Source organism: Vicugna pacos, chromosome 1 (genome assembly GCF_048564905.1).
Source record: "Vicugna pacos chromosome 1, VicPac4, whole genome shotgun sequence".
Classification (NCBI taxonomy): domain Eukaryota; kingdom Metazoa; phylum Chordata; class Mammalia; order Artiodactyla; family Camelidae; genus Vicugna; species Vicugna pacos.
In genome coordinates this window covers 122,757,824-122,780,132 of record NC_132987.1, presented here as the reverse complement: position 1 = coordinate 122,780,132, position 22,309 = coordinate 122,757,824, and the positions used below count along the sequence as shown (strand labels likewise).

The following is a 22,309-nucleotide window of genomic DNA, read 5'->3' as shown; positions in this document are numbered from 1 at the left end:
TTCCTCCCACATAGGAAACCTCTCACCATACATGTGAAATGTCTGAAATTCAAGTCAAAGTTCAAATTCAATTACATGTAAAACTCTGCCAGATCCTTTCCAACGAACTTAGCAGATCGAATCCTCCCGATGCTCGTATACATTTCAATGGTAGCATGGGACAAGTCCTGTGGGAAAGAAAAAGCAAGTAATTCTGGAATTTTAATGCTAGACAAAACTTACAGTTATTTACCCAAAGCTAAAGCAAAAGACTTTGTCACTAATAATTTACTTTGCATCTATTTTTGCATTGAGTTTTTATGTGATAGTGATTTATATAAAGTTATTAACTTGTATATAAATTATGAAGCATAATAATAAAAGAAATATGAACTCAGCAGCACAGAATATTCTCTTTTTTCGAAGTATTTTCCGTATGTGGGTAACATCTTGATATTTTTCTCACACTGTGGATAACAGAGATAAAATTACAGACTACTGTCAGATGCTCTTGAGTTTTCCACGACTTGAGAAAGCAAATGGTTCGCCGCGCCTCTACTGCACTGCTTTCTAAGCTCTCCCAAATCCAAGTCCTTTGAAACCAGGCACAACAGCTCTGCTCAGGTTCAGATTATTCCTCTGCACACAGAAAACCATTCACTGTCCTTTCTTACGATTTCCGTTCTACTGAATAGCAGTACCACTGTGAACAAGATTATGAACATCCAAAGATGCTTTATGCCTAATTACGGTACCGTGGATACTAAGAAGCAACGATCTTTTCTGGTCTGATCTAATGAAACTGCTAATTACAGATTTCATCCACAACTCCCTAGGGTACCAAAGAAACTTATAAGGCCAACAAGAGGGGGTTCCCAAACACCAGCTTATTCCCAATTCAAAAGCTCATGTACCAGAAAAGTCTCAGGGAGACGGGCTGTCTGCCACGGGTGGGCAGGGAACATCTGTAATACTTACTAAGTAGTGTTTTTCAAAAGCTTCTACTGATGACAATGCTTCTTTGAGTTTCTTATAAGGACTCTGAGCTGTGTTGGCTTAAAGAGAAAGAAATGAGTCCTGTTTCAGCACCATCATGCCCATCATGTGTGTTTACATCCAGCCCCAAGTGCCACAGGTAGAGGACTCCACCTGACGCTTGTGGAGATCACAGACACCCACGCCAGCCGGAGCTGTGTCACCACTCACATCCGTGTCCAGGTAATCTATTCACAAAACAGTCTCAACCCTTCACGTAATACTTTTATCTTTGAGACTAGAATTTTTTTAAGTATGTATTACAAATCCTCCAAAGAACTGAATTACTTCCAAAGTGATGTGAAGCGATCCCAAGCTGAAACAGTATAATTAATACACATGTAACACATTTTCCCTAACAAACCTACTCAATTCAGTAGGAGTCCTTTCAGGTCACTAGGATTTCTGTACTTAAGCAGCAGCTTTGCTAAACCACACTCATCTCTATGTTCGTACCAAGAAAAATTAGTCATGCTCAAGTGCTTTATTACCTAGGAGTAATTTACTGAATAAAAGGATCTGTCTGGCCATATAGTTAAAAAAGACACATCACCTGTAGTTAAGGGAGACCGGTGCATTTAAACCTCACGTGGGCTGTGAAAAGTCACAGGGAGCTCACTTAAGCCTGTGGGAAACTCAGGCACGTTTTTAAGAGTCCCCCCAACTTCTTTAACTATTTCTAACATTTCTTTATGTTACTAAAAGGTGAAATACTCTATGCATTAACCTGGCCAGCTAACAATGAGTACAATTTCCCAAGCGGTGAGTAGCTACCTTGCCAGAACCCGAGTCATACACGCCAGTTACAGCCGACATTCTCAGTACTTCCCACCGCGTGCACAGGAACATCCCAGAAGGTACCTGTTTCTGGTCGCTCGGCTCCCAAGCCCGCCAGAAGGTCCACTGTCCTGTTGAGGTCTTCTGAGTTAGGGCCCTTCTCCGACACAAGCCCACACAGGTAGCCCAAGGACTTCAGCTGTTGAGATAAACACAAACGTTCACTGACTTTGCCCTAAGAGGCAGCAGAGGATTTATAAATTGCAATGCAAAAATAAAATCCAAACTAAATCCTGGAAGACTGTAGCTTTCCTACCCACGTAACTCTCACTTGAATACAAAAATGCACCTCACTGGGGCTGCTCCACACTCAAACCTCCTGCACGGTAACTCTGAGTCACCCTGAGGTGGCCGCTCCCAGCCCACGCCTCCCCCAGGCTTTCAGGGTCTCCCACGCTGCCTGCTCCACCACGACCCCCACCCCAGGGTCTCCCACGCTGCCTGCCCCACACGACCCCCTCCAGCAGGCCTTCCTGCGGCACACGGGGCAGCCGCCACCTGATTAAGCAGAGGCCACTCCACGCTACATGAGGCTTCACACTTCCCCCTGTGGTGGCCCCCACCCCGTTCCTGAGTCCCGCCTTCGGCACAAGCACAGCAAGTGTCTGATCCCTGCTGAATCCAGTGACACTCACAGGGAACCACCTGATCCAGCTGCTGCCAGACACGCCCTAAAGCAACTAGACCCGCCCGTGGCTAAGTGACCAGTACGCTCCCCACAGCTCACCCCGCCCCGGAGGCACAGCCCAGGGACAGAGCTCACATCTGCACGCTGGCAGTTACCTTCTCGGTGGCGTAGCTCCACAAACCCACGGTGTGGGCAATGTTGGAGTCTATCTGTGCCCGGTCACAGCAACCTTCGATCCTCTGCAGCACCTCCAGACAGCTCAGAAACACCCAGCAGTCCAGAGCGCCGGGTGGGACGGAGACCTGGGGGCAGCGCAGGCGTGAGGACAGCGCTCGGGAAAGGGCCCGAGCCCGCGCGCCCTCATCTGCCCCTTCCAGCAGCGGCCCCAGCCCTGGGAGAGCGCCGGCGGGGTGGGGCGCCCCATGCCCAGACGTGCTGTCTGGGTCATGCTCCTGATGACCACGTTGACTCGGCACTGGTGTCACTTTCAACGATAGATTTTAAATGCTTGTTAAGAAAAGAAGCCTACAAAAAGGCTGACTAACATCCCTCACTCTAAGGTCGAAAACCGACCACCTCTCAGGTTAAGGGCACGTAAGGTGAAGGCGGAGCTAAGATCTCAGGTGACCGCTGGGTCACATGTCAGAAGGGGCATGTTCAGCACTAGAAATCTGAATAGTAAGTAGATAGTAGATGATATTTAAGAATTACCATTAATTCTTAGGTGTAATTATGTGTATAAAAGAGAGCTCCTGTTGCTCAGAGACGTGATAGAGTAAGTGTCGTATTGGCAGAAAGCACCAGCCCCACAGGCCCGGATCTAAGACGGGCCCCCCCACGTCTCAGCATCTCCGACACAGGACTGTGTCTCACAGCCAGTGGCACCTGAACGCTTCTAGCTGGCAGCGCTGCCCGTCTCCCTGGTGGCACTGATATCATGAGGTACCCCATACTGTACCCCAGTTTTGGTGAGATTATGGTCATTGGTACTATTCCAAACGGGGACACAGTGGTGATGCTGCAACTGGCACAAATGAGAAGCTACCTGATGCCGACGAGATGGACTTATGTAAGGACTCCCTCAACAGCACACCCTGAGCACAGATAAAAGGACCTGGAACCAACTGTAAAGAACCAGAGAATGCCACGAAATGTCCCTATAAACGCTGAACTGGCCAGTCTTTGAAAAATGAAATAGACTACTTAGGTCCTTTGAGAAGAAAACTCAGTATAAAAAAAAAAAAACGTATGTGATCAGAAGCTACTTTCAGAAAGTGGTACAACTTTCTTGCCCAGACAATGGGCCGCACTCAAAGGGAGGCACAGGAGCTGGTGGGAAGGCTGCAGCCCGGGGCCCCGGTCGGAGCACGTCCCTCCGCCAGTCACACCAGGGCGGGCACCGCCTGGCATGCAGCCGTGGAGGGAGCAAACACCGCAACAAACACACAAGGGTGCCAAGCGGCCCACGTGGTCTCACCCAGGAGCCACTCGTCTGTAGACAGTGGCGGTGCACGTACCTCTGAAAGCCACCCAAACCTGACAGAGAGAAGCCACTGCCCACCGCTGGCCAAGCACCAGCAGAGCTTGCAGCTCCGCCGCCCCGTTCGGCACCAGCGGTGCCCCAGCGTCTCTAGACGACTCACACGCCCTGACAAGAAGGATGCCAAATGAGCACCTTTCCAGACTTCTGGGTCGCCTGATCACCTCTTCTGTGAGCAATACACTTTAAAAACTAATTTCTTAGTAGGTATTCTTCAGTCTTCTTAAAGCCTCCTCCTCTTCTGATACCAGCATTACCAGTAACAGCAAAGCTGTTTTACTGTTTTCTAAGCCTAAAATTAAAGGCATTCTTTTCATTCTCTTTTGTGAAACCTACTTTTTTTACGTAACACAAATGCTAAGAAACCTGCATCCTAAGTGAACCCCAAAGTGGCCCCCCTCGCTGGTCACAGGTGCAGCCGCCCCCCAGCTCCCTCCCAGCTGCCGTCCCCTGCATGGAGCCACCACCGGCCAGACGCCTCCCAACAGACCACTTCTGCTTAATCTTGAACTCTGCACACACGAAACAAAATGCAGGGTCCTTTTGTGCCAGACTTCTCTAGCTGAACTTTACATTTGGAAGACTCGCCCACCACAAGTGCGCTGCTGCCACTGCTGGGTGCTCTTTTGCTGCCTGAACAGCCGCGGCCACTGCTCCCCTTGCACGCGATGGACATTTGGGTTATTTCCAGTTTCTAGCGATCATGAACAATGCTGCCATGAGCGCCTCTGCGCTGTCTCCAGGCACACCTGTGTTTCCGTGACTTGGGGTGAAACTGCCGGCTCACAGGGCATGCACACATTTGGCTCAACCCCACTCGCCTCGAGAAAGGCGCTCCGGTTCCTCCACCATCTCACTGACCCTTGTCAGGCCTTTCCCTGCTGGCCACTCCGGCGGGGGTGCTGGCACGTCACCGTGGTTTCAGCCTGCATCTCACTAGGGTCGACGAGGCTGAGCGCCCTGCACACGATTCCTGCCCACCTGGATACCTTTTCTGCCTGTTTTCCACCGATGCGTCAGTCTTTTAAGCTGGTCTGCAGGACTTGTTTACATATTCTGGGTGGAGGCCTCTCGACTCCACAGCCTGCGGGCCCTCTCCCACCCGGGCTGCCCTCCCACCCACTCCGCCGCATCTACTGACGAAGGGGCGCTTGGGTTTCCCCGCCGCCCAGGCTCTCCTGCCCTGCCTTCCCGGTTAGCACTTTTCAGTCCTGTCTAAGGCGCACCTGCTAACCCCAAGGTCATGAAGATACTCTCCCATATTACCTTCCAGAAGCTTTCCTGTTTTGCCTTTCATATTTAGACTAAAACTCCACCTGGAGTTCATCGTGTATGGTGTGAGACAGATACTCAGTTGACTCAGAACCATTTATTCCTTGAGTAAATTTTTTTTACTGTTTATTCAGAATCTACCCCAACCACCTTAGTTCGGACCTCACCCTTCTCGCTAGGTTATGGCAGAAGTCTCTCTCTCTTCCCTGGGCCTCCGTCCAAGTCTTTGCTTCCCTCTGCCCCCCACCCCCCAGGTCCTCACGCCTTTCGTGGCACCCCACCTGCAAAGCCAACGATGGCTCCCTACTAGCTACAGAACAAAATCCAACTTTTAAGATGACACTTTCACAATCTCCCTTCAGAATCTGGCTTCCAGTAGCCTCTGTCCAAGTCCTCCCTTTCCACCTAAGTTCTAGCAGGACTAAGTTCCTTTAGAGCTCTTTAAATACAAGTTACTTTCCTCTGCCTGAAACGCATTCTCTCTGCACCTGCCACCGAAGCCACGTCTACCTGGGGATTCTGGCTTGGTCTACTTGTTCCACTAAAATGAAAGCTCCACAGTGTGGCGAGTGGGGAGGCCTACACTCGGAGAGACAGTGATGACAAGGACCAGGTCACTCAGCAAAGGGAGGCGCGGGGAAGTAGCACCCTGACGCGAGGGGCACAGAGCACACGGCTTGTCACCAGCCACGCCAGAGGACGAGCACCTAGACCCAGCCCGCTGCCCACCCCAGCCATGGGCATCTCCAGGCATCCCAGGCCCCGGGGCCCAACACTTCCCTGGAGGTTCTCTTTCTAGCCCAAAGGCTGACCCGTTCCAGCTACTTCTACAGAACTCGGGACACGGGCTGCGCTGGGCAGCGGGCGAGCGGGAAACCACGCGTCTTCCCTGTGGCCACCGCACTGTGCCCACACGCGGAAAGACAGAGGAGCAACGGCGGCCAAAGATGCTGGTGCAGGGACCCCGGAGGAAAAGGCATCACCACTCCCGCACCACACAGGTTGCCCCTAGCCGGCCTCCCACGTCCACTCTCCTGGCTTCACGCCGCCTGCCCGGGAGCAGTGTGTCCCGAGGCCACGGCTCCTCCCGCCCAGCTTTCGGATGCCGGGGGGGCTCCCTCCTCACCCGGAGAGCCCAGCCTCTAACCGCATCCTCTCCTCTCCTCTCCTCTCTGCAGCCTGGCAGCCCCACTACTAGTCAACTTTCTAAGGCAAGAAAAAAAATCTCAAAAAGTTTCTTAAATCCTCAAATTTGTGAGGAGCTGGGCCCAGCACTAAGGAGACCGGCTCCACACCACCCTCCACAGTTTCCCACGCCTGCCCCAAGCTGCGTCCTTCCTAAGACGCCCCCCTGGGGTCAATTTGAAAGTGCCCAGTGTGAACAGTGAAATCTCTGGGCACCCCCGAACACAGGCAGCCTTGCCCTATTAGTGAGACCTGCCCCCTCCCCAGTCAGCACGGAGAGAGCGGAGCAGCTAAAGCAGGTGATCAAAATCCACTGGCTGGAAAATGTTGTTTCTCCTCATGTGCTTGATCAGATGTCCGAGGAAGAAAAATAATTTGATAAAAAGTCAAATTCTCAATTTTTTGACTCAGCTACGCAAGACACTTCATTTTTAGACATTAAAATAATCTCTCTTCACTTGGGTTTTTAGAAGCGTTTACGTCTCCTCAGGGTCGAGCCTGTTACTTAGCTGTCCAGGGAACACACAGCAGGAGTTTCTAAATTGTGCAGACCCTCCCTACCGCTGCTCACACTGGGCCTCCCGTAACTGCCGCTGGCAGCCAGGAGTGGAGGGCGGCAGGGTGACCTGGCTCAGGGACGGCTGTGTTACTTACTGGTAAGCCGTTTAACCACTTCCAGACCCACTGTCCCCGTTTGCACAGTGGCATTAGACCATTCGCGCAGTTCTCAGCCGGGGAATAGGGCGGGGGTGCCTGTGAGTCCTGCGAAATGGCACAAGACACTCCGTGTGCACGTTCCGTGTGTAACACTTTGTATATTCTTCTGGGTAAAGAGGTCACTAAAATAAAAAAGGTGAGCGCCCCCCAGACCGGACAGTCACAGAAGCTCCCTGGCCTCACTAAGTGTGTCTGATCCTACGGGCAGTAAAAGAGTTCAGCAGCCCGGGAGGTATCACTCTTTAAAGGCAAGTATTTCACTACAAATAAACTGCTTTAGGCCTCACTAACTGGCTTCTCTCGCCCACACATGCACACACGTGTTCACAACGTGTCTCCAGTATACTTGATGCTACTCATCACCGTCCACAGCGTGTTGTGTGCCACTCACATGGGTACCTTCAACCACTTATCTGAGAAGACAGTTCTAAAATCAAATCAGTGTCCACCTACAAAACCTAATCCTACGTGTCCATCGGGCGAGTAATCCTCGTCAGTGAAGACCAGCTCCCAGAGAATAAGCCAAAGTTACTTTAAAAAATTACATTAAGAAACCGACCTAAGAGGCTCGTTCCAGGCCAACGTGAACTCCACATGCTGAGAGCAGAAGTTACATTTTCAAGCAATTCATGAATCAGTACAGAGTAGCTATGCAAATGATATAGCAAAAAGTGAAGGACATTCAGAAAGAACACTCTTTCCTAAGCACACACAGTTCAACGTCAGGACCGAAGGTTCAGAGTTCCGGGTCACGGTCAGGAAGGGGCAGACTGGGAAAGAGACGACTCACGTCCAAGAGCTCCAGCTCCTGCACACAGCTGTGCAGCAGCTCGAGGGCGCGCTGAGCCACCTCCCATGGCCTCTGCAGGAAGAGGAGCAGGGTGCACTGGCGAGAGAACAGGTAACTGCGCAGATCTAACAGGGTGGCTTCTTGCCTCTGTATCAATTCGCGCTTCTCCATATCTATGGGCTTTCGGAGGATCAGTCCATTCCAGCTCTTCACCGGCTGGCAGAAAAAAGTCAGCCAGTTGGCACCATCTAAACAAACACACAGCATGAAAGGCGCTGACTGCAGATCCGTCCACCTCACTGAGATTCCTGCGCAGGACTGTGGCCCCCAGGGACCGAGGGGCAGCTTAGCGGCTGGTTGGTCCCTGGGCGCCGGCCCGCCCCTCCAGTTTTTGGGGACCCGGACCAGTGATGTGGGGATGGGGTGGTTACCACAAGGACACCCACTCAGGACCTGGCATTTGGTGATGAGCACAGGGGAACGGGACGGAGGCCACAAGGCACAACGTTGTACTGGGCCCAGGAGGCCATGGTCAGGGCAAGATGCAATCAGAGACAGCCAGGCCAAGGGTCAGGGACAGCTCAGGCTCTGGGGTCAGTCAGCTCCAAGAGAAGGCATGAGGCCCAGGCGGGAGCTGGGGAGCGGCCTGGCCATGTGACCGGGCTGGTCTGTCTTATCTTCCTTCACCTCACACTTCTCCTTACCTCCTTAAATGTCTGTCTCCAACCATGTCCACTACCTGAGTCATGCCCCTCAAGGAAGGGACAGGAGGCACAAGGAAGACATAGCAGCGGGAAGCAGAGGGGGAAAATTCTCAACTGTCAGAAATTTCCAGCAAGGCCCCCTGATTTTAACTGATAGCCCTAAGGCTTAAATGTGATCTTAAACAAGAGAAGCTACAATAACAAGTCATTCAATCTTCAGGAAAACAGTTTAATCTGTTTTTCTTACTCTCAGAGAGGAGTCATAACCATCTCACTCTACATTCACGCCAGGACGTGACTCAGTGCTGGCGCACGCAGCGCGGTCAACGGGATGTCAGGGAGCATCTGACGTGCCGGCTGCAGCAGCACCCTTCACTCATCTGAACTCAGAGCTGTTGCAGTGCCCTGCCAGAGGGGTCTGCCCCACCCGTCAGCCCCTACCCCAGCAGGTCCCTTGGTCGGGGGGCCCCCATCCCAGCAGCCTCCTGGCTCACTCCTACACCTCGGTCAGGCCTCGGTGCCAACATTACCTCCCGGACCAACCGTCTCTCCCCAGCACCGTGTCCTCTCCTGCAGCCTGCACTCAGATCCTCACCACTGGACTTTAAGCCACATACTGACTTTCTGTGCCTGCCTCCCCTTCATGTAAACTCCACAGAAGAAGGAATTCTGCTCTGTTCCTACTGTATTTAGAGCAGTACCTGGCACACAGTGGCCTCTCAGGAAGTATCTGCTGTGTGACGAACAAAAATGAACAATCTTACCATTTAGCTGCAAAAGTTGGTCCAGGCTTACTTTTGAATTTTAAATTGCCCCAGATTTATATTAAAACTGAGAGAACAAAGAAATTGTGTGAAAGACAATGTAACAACTATATAAGCTATCTGAGACATGGATGTGTAATGTGAGCTGGTAAAAGGCAAGATTTGTCATTTTACCGCTTCTAAATGTTTTAAACCTGATCGGTAAACCCTTTGCTCCGGGCACACGTCTATATGTGTGTCTTAGCAGAGCAGGAGGTCCCAACCTGAACTGCATGGACCCGTCAGGGAGTGGGGCTCAGCTGGGGACACCTCACCACTCCAGGACAAGGACGGTGCCCACGGCTCACGTGACTGCCCCGGCACTGCACATCCCTACCGGTCTCCCAGCGTCACTCCTTTCTTCAGACACTGTGACAAGGGTTCTCAAAAAGGACCCCCAACTAAGACACCTCTCACAGCACTGCTTGTGGTAGCAAGAGTGGAAACAACCCAAATGTCCAACACCAGGGGTGGCTGAACACAGCTAACGAACCCGCGCTGTGAAGCGCTACGCGGCTGCCATCAGCAGCGGCTCCGACCCTGACCCGTCAGCCTGAAGAGGCGCCGCTGGCGGACGGCTGATGAGGACAGCTACAGGCCGCGGGCGTCGCGGTGCGGTGCCGCTTCTCTCAAAAGCAGCGTCAAGCAGAAAGCAGCGAGCACAACGAGAAGCTTCACCCTCTGCCACTGTGCTGATGCTGGATTCGCAGAAGTCTTAAGACATCGTTTAACAGTTTGAAAGATGAGCGCCCTTCACAACATTGTCACGTAAGACTCGCTGCAATGACCACTCAAATATTACAAAGACAGCCTCTCAACAGAAGATTCCACTCCTACGCTCCCAAGGAGGCACAGAATCAGAAGCATCACTAGCCAGCTGTGAGCTGCAGAAATGACACTTTCTATCTAAAAACAACGTTAGCTCTCAATTCTCATTTCATTTCCCATAGGAACCATAGGAATATAGCCTGTATAATCCATGCAAAAACAACAAAGGACGGCCCATCGCTGGGTGACTAAGCGGCGGCCCCCGGCCCTGAGGAGGGGGGAGCCTGTGCGGAGAGAGGGGCCGTTTCTAGAGCTCTGCTACTCACCCCCAGCACCAAAGTTGACAACATACTGAGAAAACAGGGCGTCCAGCTCATCGTACTGCACCAGGGCGTCTTCAAACTGCTGCAGCATCTCAAAAACAAAGGCAAGTTCCTCCTGTTTACCCAAAAAAAGTCCAAAAAAAAAAAGCAAAAACATAAATGAATGTGCTGAAACACATAGCTATGAAAGATTAAAACAGAGAAAAGCATGCAGCAATGAGTGATACTTGCGCTACGTGAAGTCAAAGTCAACTTAGTGACCGCTCCTGTCAACCTTTGTGCGCATGGGGAGAGGGGACCAGAGAGAGGGAGGAGGCCCAGTGATTCCTGGACACTCCGCCCTGGCCTGTCAGCAGCAGGGGGCGTGGCCGTCAGCCTCTCGTCCCTGCAGGTCCCCCTGCCTCCCCAGACACACGCTTCTTAAATGGAATTCTTCTACACGGAAGGGCTGGACTTAACCTCCACTTACTTATTTAAACTGTTTACCTGTATCTGTGTAAGCCTGTGGATATTAACCTCACCTCATGGGTTACAGCCCAATTCTAGCATTATTTACTTTGTCGCACAAGCTGTTCCAGCTTCGGCCTGATCAGGAGGCTCCTTTAGGCGGTGTGTTCGTTCTTTTGACAAACCGTTTCTTCTTGTACGCTTTCTTACTTTCTAGTTCTACAACACACTGTATTTCCCCTGCACCAGCCCTGGAATCTAACCCTCCACGAGGAGCCCCAGCACCTTGTGCTGGAGAGTGCAGTGTAGAAACCAAGGTCGTGGCACTAACCTACTGCTACTGAGCTGTCATTTGTCCTAGAAGAAACGTATGAATATGTACTAACCCTCATTTACCCAAACATCTGCATTTCTGAATCTATCCATCCATCATCCATCCAACCATGGGTCCACACTGAGACCTCAGATTCCAATCCAACACCACTGGGTTCATTTAGACTCCCTCTTTTCTTGTTTGTTACTCTTAGAAAGTGAGTTTAATAAGCATGAAGGGTAAAGAGACAGGGCAATCTGAAAGAGCTGTCACAGGTCAATCACACAGAGAATGATGAACACATTCAAATCCCCTTATGTGACCAAAATCATCCAAATACCAAGACAGAAGCAGCAGAATAAGAGATAAAATTCAAAATTTCTAATGAGAATTGTTCTTTTATTTATTCAAAGTACATTATTTCTTCAGTAATTAATATACAAGTGATACTAAAATAGGAAAATTATGCTTTTCAGTCAAAACATGGTGAACATACTCTGGTCCCCAAGAGTGACGTTCTCACCACCCTGTGCCATGTTAGCAGGGTCTCCTCCCCAAACTACACTATTACACATCCCTTCATCTACTCAAGACTTTTCTTCTTAAAAAGAAAAAGTCTGATCATTGACCACCATTTTTAAAAACCTAAGCATCTCTGTAAACTAGAGTGAAGAACCGAGCTTACAGCAATCTTTTATTGGAACCCGAGGTTACGAAACGAAGCCACAGAGGAAGTGCTCCTGAGAAGTCATCACCTAACCATGGTGCTGGGCCGGGGGCAGATGTCTTTACCTTCAGGGCCATCACCACTGCTGGGGCCCCTCCACCCAAGTCATGTCCGGGGTGGACAGCCCAGAGGCCCAAGACCCGAGCAGAACCAGAAATCCTCTGAGGATGAGGCCGTTTCACAGAAGGCTAGACGCCAAGCTCTGAAGCGGCCGGGCACCTGACAACATCATCACTTAGGAGATGGTCTCAGACCCTCTGCTTTAAGCCGAGGGAACGAAGCATCATCTGTTAGCCAGTTTACTGTCTGTTGGTTCTAAAACTGCGTCAGTTTGAATTACCACAAGAGAGCTCCTTATTCCTAAAGAATGAGAGAAGGAGGGAGAGGAGGAGAAAACGGCAGAGTCTGGTGGCTCATCACATACCTGAACCATGAAGTATTCACAGAAGCTCCAGCCAGGCTCAGTCCTCTTCTCCCTCAAGGTTCTCATGTCATCCTCAAACTTGCCTAGGTTCTTGGTAAAAGACATAAGAAGCAATGTCCTGAGTTTGGTCAGGAAGGCATTCCAGGATTCCTGAGTTCGGGAGGAGTCCTTCAAGGGGTCGGAGAGCACAACACACCTGCAGAGACATGAGTGGACTCTGTGGGAGACGCCCGAGCTCAGCACCACTGCCCAGCTGCCGCCGCCTTCCTGGGGTGCAAACTGACCTCCTTCTTCCCCTTCCTCCCTCCAACTGGTGAAACACATCAGGCAGGGGGTGAGGAATCAGACCAGGAAAAGGCTTATCATGAACTGGTCTAATGCCACATGAGCAGTGGGTGCTGCTCCTGAGAGCTGCTGAAGAACGGACTGGAAAGGGGGAGGGACTTCTGATGCATCTTGAGTGTCAGACCCTGCTTCCAGGGCTCTCTGTTAACATACGGTGATCATGTCACACTCAGTTCCCAAACCCCATTCGCCCTGCCATCCTCAAAAACCTCTTCTGGTTCCTTGTAATGGACAGACTGAAATTTAGATCTTTCAATGCGGTGCACGAGGACCCCAACCACATGGACCGGTCTGGCTGTCTCACTGTGATCCCGACCGCCCCCGACTCAAGCCTGCGGAGCACCTGGTGCTCCCATCTCCTTCCACCTAGAGAAAGCGGCCCCCCCTCGCCCTGCAACACCCTGCTCGGCCGACAGGCCACCGGCCCTCTGGGCAGCCCCGCTCCCCGAGCTGCCGGCCCGCGCGGCCCCGCTGGGCTCACGCTCCCGCTGCGCTTGGTTTCTCCCCTTCTTGGTCTGCTCCTCCCACCAGACCGTGAGCTCCTCAAAGCAGGGCTAATAAATCATTAAAAACAAAGGCCCAGAAGAATGTGGCTTAAGTTGCAGGTATAATAAACCTTCACCATGAAAAGACTCCGTATCACGGTGTAAAGGCAACAAAGACATAAAAGCACAAGTGCTTCCAACGGAGCTGCAAAAGACAGCACGTTCACCCGGCAGGCTGGAAAAGGTGCCTTTCTTTCTAGAAAGAAGACGGATAAATCTGAGCTCAGAAATGCTTTTCAAATGTTGATGCTGTGAGTTTCAACACTTCTCCACTGTGACTATTTCACATGAACTACCAGCAAGTAGCAAAACAACAGATTTCTAAGTTTCATTTTCTCTGAGCCCCGTCATACCTCCCGGAGGAAGGACTAAACCTATGAAATTACACATCAGTGGAGAAAAAGGGTGAGACAGCCCATACTCTGGACAATCCACCAGGTGAATGAATAATCAGTACCAAGAGGAAAATGCAAAAACCAGTAGCTGGCTTTAATTCCAGTCACTCCACCCCACCAGACACTGCTTCTTCCCCGAAAGATAAGGGGGCCCAGCCAGCTCGCTCCCAAGCTCCCCGCCAAAGGGCTAACGCGTATGATTCACGGCGGGAGCTGCCAGAACCATCAGCTCAGCAGTCTGCCCCTAAGGCATTCTCAAGGGCTGCAATCGTCAACGTTTATTCTGGACCAGACACAGACCCTGCACCCGGAACCTACAGGGGAGGGTGAAAACAGGAACTGACACAAACACTAAACACAAAAACAGCATTTTTTTCAGTGACCAGTACTTACCAATCAGACAATATATTCATTACACTCTCTATCCCCTATTCTGCCCTTCAGCGTTTACTGTTTCTAGATCCTCCTCTTTTATTAATAAAAAAAACAGCTCAGCTTCAGAAAATCACATCATGCCTAGACAGTTAACTCGTAAAGGGAGAACCCGAAACAGCTCAAAGCAGGGCGGCGGGGGCCCATGAGGAGACGAGCACAGTGCTGCGTGGCGGGGAGCCGCGGGCTGGGACCCGCCTCCCCCGGGGCGCGGACCATCAGCACACGGCCCCCGTCTCAGCACCCCAAAAGCTCAAAAGTGCACAAAACTCTTACCAAGTACTTTTCCTTTTAGGGACTTAGCCTAAGGAAATAATTAAAGATGTAAATTAAGTTCTGAGCTAGAAAGAGGTTTATAATGTTGTTTATAATAGTAAGTAAGCAATAACTTCTAAGTCCAGCAGAGGACTATCTAAATAACTTACAGTGCATTAATATTATAGAATAGTATATACTAACAATAATGGTGTAGAAATACATTTATTGTTCAAAGAAAAAATTTTCTATTAAGTGAAATCTATACCTTAAGAACACAGATTTGACAAAAAAAGAACACAGATTTGTCAAAGGTAGCTTAGGAGATTAATGAAGATCAAAATGTTAGACGGTATTTTTAAATACTTGAGATGAAATATTAAAAATTTTTCTAAGTTAAAATATAAAGAAGCATCACTAAAAACAAGTTAGTTTTAAATGGGCCAGCAGAAACAGACTGTCGGCAATGAGATAAAAATTGTAACACAGACAAAAGTAACCCACAAGCACTCTGAAAAACTTACTACAGAATCTGAACCTTTCACAAGTTCAGACGAATACACCGCGCTAGTGCCTATCTATTTACCGAGTGAAGCCCCCAAACACGCGGTTCCTCTGCAGTGCCCCGAGCGCGGGGAGGCCGGGTGGCCGGCTCCCTTCCCTCCGCTCCGGCCCACGGCGTCCGCTCTCGCTTCCCCCAGAACAGAAACGTCAGCGTGCGGGGGCACAGGGCGGCAAGCACACTCAGCTGTGGGGCTTCTTGTTAGAATGTTAAGCTGCTTCCTTTGAGATAACTAGTTTGTGAACACCAGATTTTAGGAAAAACTTCCCACAAGTCCAATGGCATGAAATTTCCCTCGGATAAACCGTAAGCTCAACAAACTAATATTTGACTCAAACTTTAGACAAAGCCAAGCCAGGACACTGCTACGTGGCCAGGATCGTGTGGGACAGAAAGAGGAAGCCCACATGTGGCTGCTTCCCTGAAGAGCTGTGGACTCACGGGGCGGCCCCACCGCGGACGCAGCCCGCAGGTGAGTCAGCCGCGCGGCGGCCTCTGCTTGGTGCTCCCGGCCACACGCACCCCAGACGTCTTCCCTCACCTCCTTCTGCACCCTTACTTCTTAGCCTCAGCACTGCTTTCTCAGGGCAGCTCCAGCAGCCCTCAGAGCAGGCCAGACCCCTGCTCCAGGCTCCTGCCACACTCTGGAACCTTCCGTCTGAGCATCTGCCACCATGACAACCCCAAGTGCGATGATGGGGATGTGAAGCAACACCCGTCTCCGCCACTTGACCCCGCCGCTCCAGCACAGGGATAAGGCTCACCACCGCACCCCCGGACCTGGGGGAGCGGAAGTGCGAAACTACGAGGTACAGACTAAAATGGGCACGGTGTTAAGAAACACGCTGGCCAGCACAGCTGGAGCGGCGTCACTGAACAGCAAGGTACTGCAGTGCCCACAGGAGGGAACAAGGCCCAGAAGGGAAAAAGCAAGAGGGGAAGGTAAGTGCACGCTCTAGAGCAGCCTTTCAGATTCCCTTTCAATCTTAACCTTGATCTGAAGGAGATTAGGTCAGCATCTTACAACCTCTGCTTCAGGAATCTCACTAGGTGTTTAGGTAAACAAGCAAAACACAGGGTCCCCTAACCAAGAATCGTTGAGAGACCCCACTGCACACAGGGGCCACAGACCGCTCAAAACCCTCCTGCGCCGACACCCGTTCCCTGTCTTCAGACGGGCCCTGTGTTCGCCCCACAGTTGCGAGTGCAGGGCCTCTCGTCCCAGGCAGCTCCTGCGCGTTCTTGCGGGCAGCCCAAGAACTCCGTGGGGAGAGGGATGTGGCCCTTCCCTTAGCACACACCGCACGCTCAGGGGTCAGGCACACAACAGGCGCACACAGCGTTCGTATCTGTTCCTACTCGGGAGCCAGTAAACGCACATCCAGGTTCCAGCCCAACGAGGAAAAATGAAAGATACACTTACCTGTCACTCTGTTTATTACAAAAGTCATTCCTTATTTTGTCCACAATAGAAGTTCGAGGAAGGATGTTGGTTTTGTTTTTCCTCTTGGCATCATTTTCAACTACCACTATTAACCAGTCCAGCGAGCTATGCGCTTTCAGAACGTTCTGCCACTTGGTAAGGTCGTCTTTTACTGCAGCTTTATACACTTCAGTATCCTGAAAATAAACAAGTCTCCGTGAAAGCAGGCTCATCAATACCCTAGTTTTCTGGCAAGACGTGTCCAGTAACAAAGAGTAGAGCAGCAACCGCGCTTGACCGCTTCGGGACGGGACCAGCGCGGTGCCGCTGCGGGCGCTGCAGGCCGCTCCGCACCAGCCCGTGGACCAGTGGCTCTGAGGGAGGCTCCCCCAACACACAGGGAAGAGGCGGAGTCAGAGGGCCGAGCAAGCTGCCCACAGCCACAGGATCTGCTTAGTGAGTTGGGACCTGGAAACCCAGCTGTGTACGGCAGAGGCCCCGCACCCAAGCGCTGCGGGGTCCCACCCAGCCCCCGGCCCCGCCGCGACGGAGTGGCGAGCGGCTTCTCCCGCTGCAGGCTGGCTGCCCGCCCAGGGCTGCGGCCACTCGCAGAAAGCCCAGGCCAGTCTCACCATGGTTTCCCTCACAGCCCCTCGGCTCTCTGGGGGCCCCAGAACCAAGCCGACCTCCATGTCCCTCGCAGGCCGTGTCAAGGCAAGGCCGCTTCAGAGGCGAACCCGAGGAAAGAGGACCATCTAGGGCTCTCAAAGTGGTTCTCATTCTTATGGATCCACAGGGGAGCCAGCCTGGTCCCAGAAATGAATGTGGCTTCTGACTCCAAGTCCCAAACACTCTGCCTGCCAACGAGAGCACCCTGCTTGCACTAAAGCCGAGTCCAGCCTCAGCGCTCTTCCAGGGAAGCAGGGAAACAGAAGGGGTCCTTGCTGTCTGTCTCTGCTTACAGCTGTCATGTACTCCACAAACCCACCTAGCAGACTCAGAGTGAAAACCTAAAACCAAGATGCTTATCTCATTTCAGCACAAGGCGCTTACAAAGTTTTGGAAACTATAATTCATAGCTACTATTTAAATATCTACTTCTCCCACTTTTAATAGAAAGATTCCTCATTATCCTGTCCGTATTTTGTCTGGATTTTTAGTCTCTCTCAAATAACACTCATGTGATTTTGATCCATGAATGAGCTAAATTTCAAATTCTGTATCCAGTCCCTCCTATGATTTAATTGACAAGTGAAAAGTTCTAAAAGGCAGTACTTAGAAGTTTTAAAAACTGCTATGTCCTCAATTTAAATTTAAAACAACTACAATCTGAAAAAGACCTTCTGGTTTAAAATTAAGAAGAAAACCACCCTGCAAAATTGATTTTCTGTGAATTACTATCCAACAGTAATGCTCAGATACTGCATGTTTCCCACACAGTGGTGGTTCTCTGGACCTGAGGTCTAGACTATGCAATGTCGGTGTTCTGGCAGAACTCTATGGACCCAGATGCATGCCACCTGGAAAGTGAAACCAAAAGGCTAGGGGACCAGCAGCCACAGACTCCGGTAGCTTTAAAATCAAAGAGCAGCCAGTCAAGGTGCAGTGAAGAGCTGGGAAAAGCTCCGAGGCTGTCACGGGGGCTGGTTCCGGGCGTCCTTCGCTGGACTCCAACTCCAGTCCCCCCCGCACCCTCAGCTCTCCTGCTGCACCCCAAGGGGACACCAGCTTGGCAGTATGCAGGGACTCTCAGGAGAGGGCTCGCTGAGCAGCAGGCTGGACAGGGCTCCACAAAGTTCTGGGGAAAATCAGTACAAAATCTAGCCCATCGCTCACGATAGTGAGCAAATGGGGAACATTACTAAAGAGACTCGGTGACTCTGCAGAAGAGGAACCCAAGCTGAGCCACTGAGACTAAGGACATGGAAGCCAAAGCTGGGATAATCTGAGCTTTAAAATATATAATGACAGTAACGGCTTACACACCGGAAACTAGAAATCAGTGAGCACATGCTGACCACCACTTCGACAAGACGAAGTGACAAGGACCAGACGGACACAACGACCTGAAACAAGCAAAACAAACATGAACCAAGGGTTTCTGAGACCTGGACATCAGGCAACACGGGACAGTGACCCCTGAGAAAGGAAAACAAGCAAGGCGAGCCCTGGAGCGGCCCTGCTGACCACCCGGAGCGCTTACAGACCGTAACAGAGGGCGGGAGACAGGTCGAGCCTGGCGGACTCCCTGCGTGAAGGAGGAGGAGCCAAGGAGTCCTGGGAGGCAAAGGCGGACGGCCTCGCAGGTCAGAGCACCAGAGAGGAGCCAGCAGCACAGAGAGAGCCCTGGGGAATCCGGCCGGGACCTCATCGGCACGCGTGGGTGGGAGCCGCACAGAGCCTCGGAGAGGCCGTCAGGCGGGACTGCACACCAGCACAGGGCCAGGAACAGTACTTATTTCCACAGTCCAGATGGGAAAACCTCCCAATTCACAGGGCATCGGGCAGAGAACTCAGGAAGTGAGGGATGATTAGTCCTAAACTGACCACAGAAATAGACTCAGTAACGATACAGATCATAGAATTAATAGACAAAGCCATCAAAATAGTTACTGCAACCATATTTCATGTGTTCACAAAGGCAGAGAAAGCCTGATGGTAAGCAGACATGGAAGACATTTTAAAAAGAAGGAGACTCACGTGGAACTCCTAGAGACGAAAATCTTAATGTCTCAAGTGAACAAACACACTGGGTGGGATTAAGAGCAGACCAGACACTGCAGAAGAAAGGATCTGGTAATGTGGAGGCGGAGAAACAGATCCTCCACGTGCAACACAGACGGATGGAACCGCAGCAGCGCCTCAGGGAGCTGGGGCTTCACGTGGCCTCACACACGAGTAACTGGAGTCCCCGAAGGAGAGCACAGAAGGAAAGCAACAGGAAAACTATATGAAGAAATCATAACCAAAAATAGTCTAAATCTGATCAAAATTACAAACCCTAAAAACCAAAAAACTCCAAGCACAAGAAACATGAAGGAAACTATACCAAGGCATATCATAACCAAACTGCTTAAAATCACTGATAAAAAAAAATCTTAAACCACTAAAGGAAAGACACTTATGTACAAAGTGACGAGACAAACATCAAAGGCTTCTCAGGGGTGACAAGAGAAACACGCACTCGCCCTGGAACGACGCGGAGAGGACGGGCGCGGCCCCTGCGCGGGGCCGGCACGCAGACTCGTGAAGCGTGCCGTACTTTTAATAAAAATATACTGAAACAAACAAACAGAAACAACAGAAACCAAAAGACAGTGGAGTAATATCCTTTAAGTGCTGAAAGGAAAATTAAACTTCAAACTAGACTTCTCTACCAGGGAAATATTTTCCAAAAATGAAGGCAAAATTCTTTCTTCAGTACGTGACAGCTGAAGGAACTGCTCGCCAGCGGGCCCGCGCTGTGCGAAAGGGAAAGGCCTCCGGGGAGAAGGACGCAGCACCGGCTGAAGGGCGGGACCCACACGACGGGCCCGGGCGGGGAGGCGCTGGCAGCGGCCGCCCTGCAGGCAGAGAGACACCCTTCCTCACCTTTGCTCTCTTTAAAACAGCTTGACTATTTAAAGCAAAAATAGTCACAACGTATGTGGGGTCCACAACACACACAAGGCGGGGAAATGAAAGCGCGTGCCAAGCAGCCCAACAGCACTGACGGAAGGAGCCGGGAGTCACGGCGCAGACTGTAAACCCCAAAGCGGCCACTGAGAGAACCCGACAGAGGGCCTTACTTGTAACTCTGAAAATCCTCAACCGTGTCAGCCTGCTCCCGGAAACTTTCTTAACAGATAATAATCAAAAGTAAGACAAAACAAAACCCTAAAACAACAACAAACCCCAAAGGCTCCCTATTGAGAACTTCAGTTTAAGGGAAAACCCACATCCGTACTGTCCACAAAAACTGTATCTAGCAATAAAGCTGCAGGACTTCTGTGAAAAACATTACAACACATCACTAAAGGGCACAAAAAAAGGCATAAAGAATGGAGAAACAAACCAGGTTCCCAGATGAGAGAACTCGTGATCACTAAAATTCTTCTCAAATGAACCTGTAACTTTTTCTAGGCAATCCCAACCAAAACACCTCCAGTCTTCTCAATCAGTGTCCCAGTTTTATCCATGGCTTTGTAACAAACCACTATAATACCAAGTGGTCCAGAACATTTACTCCGCTCACAAATCTACATTCTGGAGATTTGCTGGACAGCTCGTCCACTCCACCCGGCACCAGCTGTGGGGAGCAAGAAGGCAGACACGGTGGTGGTGGACACTGGCCTGCTGGCGGCGTCTGCTGGGACCAGGGGTGCACACCCCAGAGGGCCTTCCTGGGGGCACTGACTTCATCACAGAATGGGGGCTAGGATCTAAGAGCAAGCATCCCAGGAGGACCCGGCAAAAGATATATTACCTTTTATGACAGTCTCAGGAGTCACAGTGTCCCTTCTGCCAGTCAGACGCCCACCCAGATTCAACTGGAGAAAACAAAGACCTAACCTCTCAACAGAGGAAGGTCACTGCCATGCAAAGAAGAGCACGTGGGACGGGATGCATTGGTACAACAGACATTTTTGGAAAACAAAATTTGTACACCTAGCAACCCGATTCTAAAACGTATGCGGAAGAGAACATGTATACTAGCCAAGAGATTTATTTTAAAGAACAGACACCAATACGCGTTATAAAAATGTAATTAAATGTAATGAAAAGTCTGGTCCTGGCACAGAACAGACAATGGTCAATAGAACCGATGTGTCCAGAATATTGAGCATACAAGATATTGGTTTAAAGTAGAGATGACACTTTCAATAAATGGGGAAAAGCTAGATGATTCTGAAATGTTAGGCCAATTCGCTACCATTTAGACTTTAAATTAGACCCTGAACCCACACTGCTCCCACCATACACAAAGATAACTTGAAACCATACAGATCCAAATGTAAAACACAAATTATAAAATTATCAAAAAAATAGGAGAAAATCAGCTATTATCTTCAGATAGACAAGGCCTTCCTAAACATGAAGCAGAACACTACTCAGAACCCATGTTTTTAGTGACATATTTCACTCCATAAGAATTATCATACTTATGAATATCTATGCACTAAATAATACATCAACTATCTGTACAAAACAGAAATTATGGAAGATGCAAGAGGAATAGAAACATACTAATAATAAGAGACTTCCACATACCAGTCAGTCACAGATAGGTCAAGCGGACAAAACAAAACGTGAATAACCTAAACAACATACTCAGCGAGGCAGCTCTGAAAACAGGGAAAACACGTTCTCAAACACACACAAAACAGCTACAAAAACCTTTATTAGGTCACAAAGAAAAAAATAAGTTTCATAAAACAGAAATACCATAAACACCACTCTGATCACAATGCAGTAAAATCAGGAATTTTAAAGTGAAAAAAGGTTTAAATTTCCTTCTGAAGATTAAAAAACTCTGTTAAACTACAGAGTGAAAGGGGCAATACAAATAGAATATAGAGTATTTTTGAAAAATAGTAAGAGAACACGAGGATATATTTAAATTCACATCTTTAAAGACTTATATCATTAAAAATTTAAGAATGAAAATGCATTTCCAGCTTAAAAAAATAAGGAAAAGAACAGAGTGAACTACAAGAAAACGAAAGAAGGAAACAATAAAAATAAAAGCAGAAATTAGTAAGGTAGAAAATATACTGATAGGATATCAGATTAATAGATAAAAAGCCTGGTTCTGAGGAAAAGAATCAAAGCAGCTAATTTAATCGAAGGAGCAAAGGAGAAAACACAAATATACAAAATA

At 49.9% G+C, this 22,309-nt stretch overlaps 1 protein-coding gene across 4 annotated transcripts in view; it reads right to left on the bottom strand.

The window, feature by feature from the left end:
* Nucleotides 1-22,309, bottom strand: part of TRAPPC10 (trafficking protein particle complex subunit 10) — a 67,597-nt gene that overhangs the window by 23,307 nt on the left and 21,981 nt on the right. For 2 of the 4 annotated variants that reach the window (XM_072970021.1, XM_072970030.1), the window contains 8 exons: nucleotides 16,450-16,646; nucleotides 12,493-12,688; nucleotides 10,585-10,696; nucleotides 7,984-8,231; nucleotides 2,635-2,781; nucleotides 1,876-1,990; nucleotides 958-1,034; nucleotides 76-167 (listed from right to left, as the gene is read on the bottom strand). In XM_072970021.1, the coding sequence (XP_072826122.1) occupies nucleotides 76-167; nucleotides 958-1,034; nucleotides 1,876-1,990; nucleotides 2,635-2,781; nucleotides 7,984-8,231; nucleotides 10,585-10,696; nucleotides 12,493-12,688; nucleotides 16,450-16,646 (1,184 nt within the window). Of the gene's footprint in view, nucleotides 1-75; nucleotides 168-957; nucleotides 1,035-1,875; nucleotides 1,991-2,634; nucleotides 2,782-7,983; nucleotides 8,232-10,584; nucleotides 10,697-12,492; nucleotides 12,689-16,449; nucleotides 16,647-22,309 lie in introns of those variants that run through there. The other 2 variants (XM_072970043.1, XM_031681308.2) reach the window with 2 other exon arrangements.